Here is a 12,303-nt window from a genome sequence, read left to right on the forward strand (position 1 = left end):
ACCAAGTCAATGGAAAAAATTTCATCATGAAGCAAAAATTTCCATTGTGTTAACTTGGGACTTGATATTAACTGTAATTGAACATAGTAGCATAGTTGTGATACATTTTGTTTGCACCCCAAAGATTCCACTTCTGTTGATGGGATGGTGCAAAATGAGCTGTAAGAGGCTGGTGGAAACAATAAGTGAACCAGGGCTATCAGAATGGTCTTAGACTAGTGAAGGATTTGATTCCTCTCAATGCTTTGACTCTGGCCCACTTATCCTTTGTTGCCTAAAACTCTCAATTTATTAACATCTATCCGCTATTTGACCCCCCACTCTGATTTCCCCGAGCCCTGAACATTTCCTGTTTCATCCCATCTCCTCCCAACTTCTGACTTCCTTCTCACTGCCACATTGTACAAAGTCCACTGTGAACTTGCCCTTGTTACATGTTGCTTCTGATGCCAAAGAGCAAGGCTTATTTCCTATTATCTCCTCCCATCTTAACCTTTTGGCTACACCTGGTTTCAGCCCCTGCCTGGCAACACCCGGCTTTATGTTCCTGTGGGTTTAGAGGCAGGTACACTTGCATATGAACTTCGCCGCTAATTGTAACATGCTGCTGCATTTTTATTGCCTGAGAACCAAACTTAGTGATGAAATAAGAACCATCTGATATGCTGAGAGAGGAGGGGAGAGGAAGGTGGTTTGTAAGAAAGTTATGGACCTGGAACTGATTATGGTCGTCTCAGTGCCAAAGGTCTGAAAGGCAGAATCTAAGAGAAAGAACTTTTCAAAGAAGAGAGTGCGTGTTACATAAAATGGAGGGCGAACAGCCTTCATTTGACTTCTTGTAGCTGGTGCCTTCCTTCTTATGCCACCTCTTGATCTCTTTTTGCCTGTAAATTATTCCTTTTTTCCTTTGAATCAAGGCATATGTACATCCAGTTGTTTCTTTGCCAGTACACATCACCTTGCATAGCTCTCCTGGATTTAGTCCAGACTCCTCTCTGAACTGCAGCTATTTATCCCATAACTGTCTTTTGGCCAGATGATTTAGGAGCTTAGTTTTCTATCTTCTTCAGTGTTATTGTCTTCCTTATATTGTATGGTCAGAATTGGCTCAAGGAAGAGTCCCACCTGCTTAATCTTTAACTCCTTGGCTTCTCTAAGCACTGCCACAGCCTACCAGTTTAAATTCTAGGAAGCCACGGGAGAATCATAAGGAAATCTGTCCAGCAATGTCACTATTTTAATTATTTTAGCACTACTCAGTGCTTTGCTTTCGTTCCTGTTCAGCAACAATAAATAATACAATCCTGATGTGACTGGAGAGTGTGACTCTGGGGGAGCATTCACTGACTCAGCTGCTCCCCCATAGTATCACAGAGCACACGCTGAGCAGTGCAGCTTTATTCCTGCCTTTGGCTTATCCCCTCGCTGCTGAATTTGGAGGTTGATTTGCCAGCTAAGAGACTGCACTGTGACCACTATGGATTCTCAAGTGATTTGCTGAGTACAGATGAAAAAAGGGTCATGGAAAATAATTCTGCCTGGAGAAACTTTGGTTTGAAATGACAGTGGTGTGCCTCATGGCTAACCTGTCAGGAACTCCATGCTGGAGATGGGGGAATAGCTGTACAAATAGCTGTTATCTCGAAGATCTGGAGAAGTGACAACAACCATTACCTGGGGGGGATCCCAGCAAAAGTCATAGATTTTCTACTGCAGGGCAATTCTGCAATATTTCACCTTGAAGGATATCAGAAGCTGGGTAACTGTTTCCCTGGCCCTCATTTTCTGTCCTGGGAGTCTCTGTAATCACAGCTCCCTGCTGGATGACACTGAGTCCCTTTAGCTCTGAGGGTTGTGGCAGAGGTGGAAAACTCAGATAGCAGGACAGGAGGGACACATGGCTGCTGGACCAAACCACCTCGTGTGCTGACAGTTGCTTCGCAAACTGAGAGAGAGGGATAATGTGCGGACTGTGTCCTGGAGGGAAGAGATACAAGGGCTGAATGTTGAGAAACGCTGCTGTAGCCATAGTACAGGCACAGCAGAAGCAGCAATGCAGACCCGCTCACATTGTTCCTTGTGCCTGGGAATGCTTCCCCTGTGGCTAAAGGATAATAACTCATTTTCTTTATCCTCACAGTACATGGCATTTCTATGGAGATGGGTGCCAGTTAGTACTGGCTGTGTTGGTGCCTCTTATAATGGGGAATTGTTATATCCCTGACTCTGTTCTTTGTACTCTTCCTCCCACTGGAAAGGAAAAAATTTCTCTGTTGAAGTAGCTGACCTCAAAACATGGACACAGCTGGGAAATCTGAGCATGTCCAACCAAAGCAGCACACGAAGTACATATGCTTCAGCAAAACAGGGTTTGAAAAAGCTGAAAAACATTGACAGGCAGTGATACAGACCTGACAAAACTATTCACACTGCATTTCATGTATTGCCATTTCATAGCACTCATTACCCAAAGAAACTATTACTAAATACTGAATCTGTTACTAAGATCCGGGTGCATGAGTATGAGGCCATACTGGGGGGAGACAAAGTGACTGCTTCAAAACTGCCATGAAAAATGTATCTTTTAAGAGGGTGAAATGCATCCTTAAGGAGGCAAGTGTTAAGGAGAAAGAAGATGAGGTGCAGCTACTTTACTGGAATGCACAGAGCAATTCTACCTTTTTTTTTTTTTAACCTTTTTTTTTTGTTTTTTTTTAACCTTTTTTTTTCCTGCCTGTTTTAGGAAACAATGGAGTAGTTACGGCAGGTGTAGGAGAACATCTGTGAAGCGCGGAGGCTGCAGATGTTCTGATACATATCTTTGCCTTGTGTGGCTGGAAAAGGCAACAAGAAAACACAGCATTTCTGGGGTTCAGAGATGTCCATGGCCAGGAATCTGTTTTATAAACATACTGTTTCTGCCATCAGATAGGGAATTTTCTAAGCCTCGAAAACACTGTCTTTTCTGTAATTTAGTGCCCACTTCATTATATAGAAGACAATTTGTGTGGTTTAGTTATGGCAATTCCTAGTTTTAAAAGTACAAAAGCTAGGAAAACTAATTTATCCAGGTGAGTTAAAAACTCAGTCTTATGTATCTGATGTTATAGTAATGCAGAGCACAGTTGTAGCCATTTCATTAAGGCCTGTACTGTGTCACGTGCAGTGGGATGGGATGAACACCTACCTTACTGCTTCAACAAATTTTTACAGCTCAGTACTAGCACTTTTAAAATGAATGGCTGCATGCAGAACATTCTGGAGTCACTGCTTTACAGAGACGTAAAAAATCACTGAGCAACTGATGGGCAGCAGCTTGTGCCACTGCCTGCAACACACTTTGTGCAGGGGCTCAGCGTGTTCTTGAAATGTGAGAGCTGCTGCCTTCATGGGGAGAGCTTATTGGTGATATGTTGCCCAACATGTTAGACTATGGCTTATAGGGTCTGGGCAGATTTCCTTTTTTCTCTCCCCTCCACACAGCCAGTTGAAGCACTGGTGCAAGTGCCTACAGCTTTTCCTTTCCCCATTGACACAGCAGAGCAGAACCCTTCTGTATAGCAACCTGTCGCACTGACACCGAGAACAAATGTTGTCTTGCTTACTGAATACTGGAAGGTTGTAACTAAGAGAACAGGATAGGTTATTTGAAACAGCACAGAAATGACATGTGTTCTGCAGCTTTTGCTGCCTGCATGATAATTATCTTGTAGCAAGTGCTGTTCCTGGTTAAAGATTCATGACTGTCTCTGAGACTGCTCCCACGGGCCTGCAGAATTCCAGTCTGCCTGGCAGTAAAGATCCTTCTGGCCCCTGTCCCTTATTACTTCTGTACCTAGAACAGATTTTGCCTCTAACATGTGTCAGAATTTGGGGAAGATTTGACTGCTAGGACGATGGTAAATTGATATCACTATATGGGTCCTATTATATGAGATACATGGGTGTAGTGTATTTATATTCTCTTGAACTGGTATTCCTTCATATGCACACAGGCCCTACAGTACCCTGGGATTGTATCGCACCTGCGTATCTGCTGGAAAACAGAGCATGCCCATGTGCTTGGCTGGCAGGATTGATGCTTCCAGCCTGTGCAGCAATGAATGTGTCCTGATTCTTTGTTCTTTTCATAGGCATGGATGCTCTTACACCATGTCCGGAAGTACTGAGGTACTTCTGATGAATATTAAAAGTAGATAAATGGCAGGAAACAGTACAGTGTAAAGGGAAAGTACATTTCTTCCCCACCACTTCTTTAGTGTTATTGGCGTGTGATCAAAAGAAAGGACTGACCTGATTTTCCGCAGTGCTCAGCACCCACACATCCCAGTGAAGCTGATGAGAAGTGCAGGAGATTACTGTTTTTGAAATCAATCCCAGAATATGACTCATAATGCTGTGAAGAAGACACTTGACAACTAAACGAAAATATATACAGATAGAAGGTACCGAAGCACTCCTATTGAACACTTTATTGTGAAGTAACCTTTTGAGTGGTGTTGCTATCACAAACCTACAACTGTTGTACAGCTCTTACAACAGTTTCATTGAAACAATATTTTCTGTATTTTAACTAAAGCATCCCTATACGTAGAGAGAACAACTGCTCTATGTTCTAATCACCTATATTTTGAAGCAGGCCTTCGCGAGATCCCAGCCTCAGCTCTGGCCTCTGGAGGGCAGAACTCATTTGGGCTCAGAGTCAAGCGTGCACTTGATGTTGTGGTCTGTGTGCTGCTGCACACTGCTCCTTCAGTTAGCTGTATTGCTGTGTCTGTAACACAGCCTAGATGTCGAAATAGCGAATCTTCCCAGGGCACGGAGGAGGAGGAGGCACAAAGCCAACTGGGCGAGGTACCTTATCATGCTGAGCAACCTCAGCAACTGCTCTCTTTGCTACAGATTTTGCTGAGAGCGCGAAAGAAGGAAATTCTGAAGAGCTGGATTCAGATGCAACAGGGTTATTGTGGGAAAGCCTGAGGTTATGGTTTGTGAAGCCTTGTACAACACTGGGCACCAGTCCTGCTGATGTACCTTGACCTGGTTGAAAGTAGGTAACTCCAGGCTGGAAAAGAAAAACAATTTGTGTTTGTGTTCAGTGACTTGGGGCTTATAATATACAGGTCATTGCTATGTTACTGGATACCCTGCTTCTAACTACAGGCCTACAACCCAGGTTCAAAATGTTCCTGACCGTCACAGAAGTTTGATTGTCATTTGAACACAGAACCCAGGATCCCCTTTTAAATATCTGGTGGATCATAAGCACCAAATTCTGTGCTAGGTGAACTTTCAGGGCCACTTGTGCAGCTGGCAAAACATTCAAACTCCCATATTCTTTCTTTTGTAGACCTCCTAGTCAGCTAATTACTGTTGTGTTACCGAGAGTGTTGGTCTGTAAGAACTCCACTGCCAGCCACCCCTTCTCAGACCAAATGGAAGTTGAAATACCTGGAGAGCCCTTCGGTCCAGTGCATGTAGGTTTCCCTTCTCTTGCTGTAGTCGGGCAGCTCAGGGTCCCTAAATTCAGTCATGTCTAAGGACTACTAGCAAAAGCCCCAGCTGATTACATCTACTATGGTGGGTCATTTATATTTCATATCTCTCACCCTCCTGGCTGAGTAGAGTTTGGTTCCCTTTGCCCTACCAGATGTGGGAAGGTCCCAGATGTTTAGGACGACAAACCGTGTCAAACATGGATGGCAGAAGTGGCAATTCCTGACACAGAAATCCATAGGATAATCAGGAGCTACCTTACCTTGTTTTTTAGGATAAAAGTTAAACTCAAGTAATCACAGAGAGCTAACGCAGTCTACAGTGAAAGGGGTAAACTCAGGGCGTTTGCTTCTAATAGCACTGGTTGGCCAGAATACTCTGGAAAGGAAGGGAACATCTGGAGTTGGTACCTGATGTCCGTAGAGCTGGCAATCCACACTGAGGTCCTGTGAGGGTTGTATTACCCTTGTTGCTTTACAAAAACCATAATCCTGGCAAAGCAGAACATAGTGAAGAGAAAACAGTTATAAAATAGAGGAGATCTGCATTAAAATTTTCAGTTTCAGTACCCTTAGAAGTAGGTACATGTTCTCATGTTTTATCTGAATTGTAAAGTGCTTGCTTTTTAGTCAGTTGGACTCAAAAGCCAAGCTGATTAAATGCATAACCAGCAAATAAGTGAAACTCCTGTATTCTTCTAGATTAAGATCCTTCGTATGTCTGGATATGAGGAAGGGAAAGGGAATGTAGGTAAAGGATTCCCACCCACTAAAACTGCCTAGGACTCCATTCCATCAGAAACAAAAGAAGAATTTTAGCCTGATGAAGTATACGTTATAGTTCTCAAGAGCCTACATATCAAAACAAAGCATGCTGGCATCACTTGAATTGTTGGAAGGGGAAACAGTTTGCCATTTTGTTACATGTTTATGTACTGTCCAGTACAAAGGAGCCTGTTTATCTCAGGTGCTCATGTTAAGAAGAGTAAACTATAACCTATATGCTGTTGATTGAAAATATTTTGTGTTAAGGACACTTTTGTCCTCCAGCCTTTTTGAAGTGTATTCAAATACATCGAGATTCAATTGAGATACCTCAGAGAGAAAGGTGTGATGTAGCTTTAGGGATTATATATTGAAAAGTGTATCATGACGATGTACGACTTTGGCACTTTCATCCTCACAAAGGTCTATTCCTGCCCAAGCACAAGCAAATCCACAGCGTGTGGCTTTTCTACCTTGGAGCTGGTGAGATCAGGACCGATGCGCTGGCGTACTCACAGACTGATCGTCAGGCAGCAGTTGACAAGCCGCCACATTATCTTGAGCTGCTGCTGCTGAGCAGTTCGTGGCACCCACAGCAAACTCAACGAAGACGATATGTGCCGGTGCATACTGATAAAAACAGGAGAATTGTTTAAGTGACTGTGCACTGTGAAACTGCAGAGCTGCTGAGAAAAGATAAAAGGCAAATGTTGTGGCTTCTAGCGTGGCATCTCCCACTCAAGTCAAAGGGAATCCTGTGGCTAAAATAACACAAAATGCTTGGGAAGTCAAGAGGAATTCAGTAGAGCAAATTAGAGCAAGCTAAATCTGTTTGCAGACATAATAGTTGGCACTGCACAATTACCACAGAAGAATTAGCCTGTTTACATGGAAGGCTAGACATAGTTCTAGCATTTACCTGAATTGTGGCTCTTCCGATCTCCAGGAGTCTGAGGTGAGCCCCTGTGGTTCTGCTGTTGTGGCCGCTGAGTGCAGCTGTCACAGTTGCCAATACCTCAGTGTTGTTCAAACTCGCCAGCAGCGGACAGTCAGGGCACAGCTGGTGAACATCTTCGCTGGAGTCTGCAGGAGGAACCAAACAGATTAAGTCTTGATCAGCCTGTAGGTTGTCTTGAAAGGCAACTATTCAGTGACCTATTCAGTCACACAAAAGCCTGTTTCATGGTTTGTCCCAAATTATAGTGCAAGGATTTTTTGCAGTACAGACTATAGATGGCACTATCTCACACTACTTTTGCCATTCAAGTCTTTCTGCAAAGCAAAAGTGCTGCAGACTTCAATAGCACATTATGTTCTTACTCAGGTTTTAATCAATTCTTCTGGAAAACTATCCATGACATGAGTGAAAAGATGTCTCAGCTCACACAAGTAACGGTGGAAAAATGAAGATATTTAAATTTATTGGAATTGTGTTTGAGTGTGTGTTTTTTTCCTTCACTCCCCAGTTTTGAAAATAGTACTGACGACATGTTGTACAGAGCAAAGAGATCTCAGAGCATGCAGAACAGAAATTCTGCTCTCCCATGGTAATATTGAAAATGCTGGGTTTAGTAAATAAGCTGCTTCTGGCGAAGGGGCTCTGAAAATCAACAAGAAATCAAATTATTGAGGCTAAACTCCTGAGTGAAAAGCCCCAATACCAGCAATGCTCCCCAGGTACTTTTATAGTATCTTAATTGGCATAGTAAAGAGGAGGAAAGAGAGAGGGCTGGGTTTGTAGGTGAATGAAATCAGAAAAGGGGAAAAAATACTTTCAAAATGGCTGGGTGTATAAAACTCATTAACTGTCATTCTTTATACAACATTTATACACGGCACTTGCCACCATTTTAGAATCAGAATAGCTAGTGAAGTGTAACAAGTGTTACGATAATACTCCAGCCTCTAGATTCAAACCTAAAGAAGAAAAGTGTTTACCTGCATGTGAGTGGCATTTACTAGCAAGTACAGAAAACTTTCCAGCCAGCCTCTGCAGTTTGACATCACAGTCACCCTCAACTGCCTAGAGAGACACAAAAATCAGAGAGTTACATCATTTGGGTAAATAGGAATTTCTGAAAAGGGCAACTATTACTAAATTCAAAAGAACAGATCCAGGCTGAGTGTTCCTGGCAAAAGCAGTGTGATTGCAAAGGCACCACGAGGCGTGTCCTGGTGCCTGTGATTTTGTAAAAGGCAGAGCAGAGCTGCAGAATTTGGATCCAAATCTGCATCTCAAAAGTATCAGGAGTGCCAAGGTAGCCAGATGATAGGCATTTGCTTCAGGTTCCTCTCTCATAAAGAGCAAAGAGTATGAATAGTTGAGAATTAAGACCTTCTGTGGGGCTGTTTGATACCATTTTCCCGGGTCTCGGCCAGGCAGTGGCCATGGCAACAGCAGAGCCTGCGGCCTCGTGCGGGCTGGCTCGCACGCAACACTTCCGAGCAGGGGAGGAGACGTCAAAGACAAAGCTGGAGTCACTGGGAAGAGGGAACAGTGAGAGTCACCTCCCCCACGATGGAAAACGGGATCTGAGCCCTGGTGAATACAGCGGTGGACCATGACTCAAATTTAGTCATAAGCTCTGTGAATTGGGCCCTATTCTAGAAACAGCAGGTTTAAATTGGCAATTGCTCACCCTGCTTTCTGCTTAGAAACCGGAGCTGCCTGTACTCGGACAACACTTCCACTGCTTTTGTTAGGGAAAGCTTTTCACAGTTGGATCATGCTTCCATAAGAACAAAGTATTTGAGGCCAGTAAATTCCAACTGAGCATTACTTTGAAGGTAGAGCCCAGTCTGAAGGGAACAGATCTTCTACAGCCTTGACTAGGACTAGCTGGCTGGACTTGATGGAATTTCACCACCTAACACCCCACGTGTAGCCAAGGGAAGGCTGAGCTTGCACAGATTCACAACCCGCCCTGTCTACAGTTTGCAACAAGGCGATGACACCTGGGCTGACCGCAAAGGGCTGAATCTGGATACCCTAAGCTAGGCCCCATGGCATCTATGAGCTGCTGACAGTGATCTGTCCTCTTCACATAACAGGACATGAAAGAAATCCAGGAGTGAAATCCTTCATGACATGAAGGCAACTGAATCAACGAGGTGGTTACAAGTGATTGGGTGGTTATAGGCTGCTACAGTCATACAACATTTGCTTGGACATCTCACTGATGACAGCCTGGCCCCTAACATCAACCTACTGAACATGCACCTTCAGGCCGAGCTGGTGTTTTAGATACTTACATGTTCTGTTAAGCTCCTTACTGTGCAATTTGCAAGCGGTGTGGGGTCGAGAATGTGGCACTTGGTCTCTAATAAGTCAAGTTCAAGAAATATTATGTCATTATTCGGTCCCTGGAGGAAAACAAACCAAAAAACAACAGGAATTGCAGTAACTACTTTGTAAAACATCACTAGATTTCTTCTCTGGGGCTGCATTGTGGTCTCTGTTGCTGACTGTCATTGGGTAGCTCCACATATACACAAGAGTAACTGAATAGGACCTTACTATTTAACTCCATGGAAACAAGACCCGTTATTTTTAATTGGAGTAAGTCAAGAGAGTCACATTGATTTTTTCCAGCTAAGGAACTGGCTGGTAAATTTTGGAAAGTCCAGCCTGTCTGTAGTGTATCACCTCTCTTATGTTAACTTGATTGTATTTTGTCAGGTAGTTTCAAAAACGGCTGACTTTGTTGATGAAAAGCTTTCTGTTTCTATAACCAGATACCAAATAAACACTGGTGCACCTTGGCCTGTCCCATTTAGTCCACTGGAATTACACTGAATCGCACCAGCTAAGTTCCAGCCCCACTACTCATCTTCATGAACTGCAGGATCTTTTATGGTTGTTCCTGAGCCTTTTCAACTGTAACATAAAGGTGTGAGTGGAAGGGCAGAAGTGAGGCTCCCGAGCTTCAAGGTTCACTCTGAGGTTTGAGTCATGAGTGATACTTTTTAAACCAATGAAGTTATTTTAGTGTAAAAGTATCAGATATGAGCAAAGCAGTGTCACTGGTGTTTTTGTGGGGGTAACTGTGGGCACACTCCTGATCTCATTAATGTCTGGTTTAGTCTCTTGTAAAAGACTTTGGTATCCTCTCGTGACAGGTAGAAAACACCCATGGAGTTTCATTCTTGTTAATATTTGAGACCGTTTTCAATGTTTTGAGAAAATCAAAGGTTTTGAATGGGGGCATACATTGTGTTCATGACCATTTCTACAGCCTCTCTAGATGACTACAACAATGGCAATTGATCTTAGTGAAAATGAGACTACAAGCCACAGTTACTTCCATTCAGCTTCCTTGTCAGCTCAATGGGATATTAGGTAAAATTAATGCCTAGCACAAAATCACTAATAGCATGGAGTTATGGTAGGTATGCATTTAGCAAATAAATAATTACCTGCATCACGAAGATTATCCTCACAGTTTTCCTCCAGATTAGCTACTGGGGTCATGAATCAGCACTTTGAATGCTCTGCCCTAGCAAGCATATCTGTAAACTGAGCCCTTTCTAGCGTTGTAAAAAAATATCTGAACATTCCTCTCTCCCCTCTCAATTCTACTATTTGAGAGACAAATTCCAGTGACCTGGATTCTCAACTGCTACCAGGTGGTGTTGCCCCATTTAAATCAACAGAACCATGTCAATTTACGCCGCGTGAGGATACAGCCCTTGGCAGGGCTCGTTGGTCATTTCCAAGCATCTCTTCTGCCTACAAGCTCCTCACTTACCTGGGGCACCGTGCGGATATTCTCGATTCTGTTTAAGGCAAACTTGTATCCGTGATGACTGTGGCCATTAATATAACTCACAGCTACTTCAGCTGCTGCTTCAGATTCTGGGTCATCGCAGCGCAAGGGAGCGGGGGGAGCTGCTGGTGCAGCTTTGTGAGTTGGAAGCTGAACAAGCAGTATTAAAGCTACTAGTGCCTTCATGGCACCTGAGAAAAAACCAATCCCTTTCAGAAATGAAGATCTAAGGATACTGTTCAGATGGTAGCAAGGCAGCTGGAACTGGGGTCCCATTTATATAGTACATACTGCAGACTTTGCATGAGCGCATGTCTGATATTTGTCCCAGTTCCAAGAGGCATTGCAAACAACAAAAGAGAAAAGTAAATGTTAGGACATCAAGCTGACCGATTAATATTGGCCAAAGTAAATTTTATCAGGTAGGATATTGCAAAGTCTGCTAAAGCAGCTAAAGAAGAAAGCGTCAGCAAAAAGGTAACATAATTTTTAGACACTTTTCTACCAACAAAATAAGGCACATGCAAGAGGAGTATGATCCCTCCTGTTAAATGTATAGAGATGCTAGTGCTAATTAAGCTTTCTTGTAAACAGGACACATTCTGTTAGGGTCCAAATCTTACCAGACACCAGTCTAAATTGTGAGATCAGTAACATAATAAATTAGCAAATGGAATTTGAATCAGTTCTAGGGATCACATTGAACAGTAAATGTAATTATGTAGCAACTTTTGCTACTGAATTCATTTGAAATAGAAAATGAGACATAGTTTCTAAATCTTTTGCATCAGGTCTTTGTTTCTCTGAACAATCTGAATACTTCCACTAATTCCTGGAATTTTGTTTCGCGAAAAAAGGCATCTTGTAAAATTTTTTCTGGAATACGTTGTACAGATTTGAGAATTTGGCACAAGATCCTACAGGGCACAATAGAGTTTTAAGGAGAGTGTTGCTGCTGAAATGCTCAGGAGTGCTGGATCCCAGCTCATATTTACATTCACAGTGTACATGTTTACAAAACAGTAACTGGATAACAGAAATATTCTGTGGATCAGAATATAGCTTCTGTGATGTTCCAGCATTTAATGTCTCTTAAGTGAAACGGTGAGAACTTTAGCCAGATAGACTCTAGATCAACTAGTAGAAAAGTTTTTTCCTGTGAGGATTTCAGAGTAGGTTTCTGTGATCCTTTTTATGGTGGTGATCAGGCTTCAGACTAATAAAAATCCCTTTTGGGTTTAAAATATCCGAATCTCTGTTGTAATTTTCAAGGAGTT

At 42.8% G+C, this 12,303-nt stretch overlaps 1 protein-coding gene across 1 annotated transcript; it reads right to left on the bottom strand.

Moving 5' to 3' along the window:
* Positions 1 to 4,433: 4,433 nt before the first annotated feature.
* Positions 4,434 to 11,293, bottom strand: AHSG (alpha 2-HS glycoprotein). Its single transcript, XM_065845137.2, has 7 exons — positions 11,009 to 11,293; positions 9,513 to 9,623; positions 8,199 to 8,283; positions 7,180 to 7,343; positions 6,777 to 6,890; positions 5,907 to 5,987; positions 4,434 to 5,065 (listed from the first exon to the last, which is right to left on the bottom strand). The coding sequence occupies exons 1-7, from the start codon at positions 11,210 to 11,212 to the stop codon at positions 4,787 to 4,789; spliced, it is 1,038 nt and encodes a 345-aa protein (XP_065701209.1). The 5' UTR covers positions 11,213 to 11,293; the 3' UTR covers positions 4,434 to 4,786.
* Between the last annotated feature and the right edge of the window lie 1,010 nt (positions 11,294 to 12,303).

This window comes from Patagioenas fasciata, chromosome 9, assembly GCF_037038585.1.
Source record: "Patagioenas fasciata isolate bPatFas1 chromosome 9, bPatFas1.hap1, whole genome shotgun sequence".
Classification (NCBI taxonomy): Eukaryota; Metazoa; Chordata; class Aves; order Columbiformes; family Columbidae; genus Patagioenas; species Patagioenas fasciata.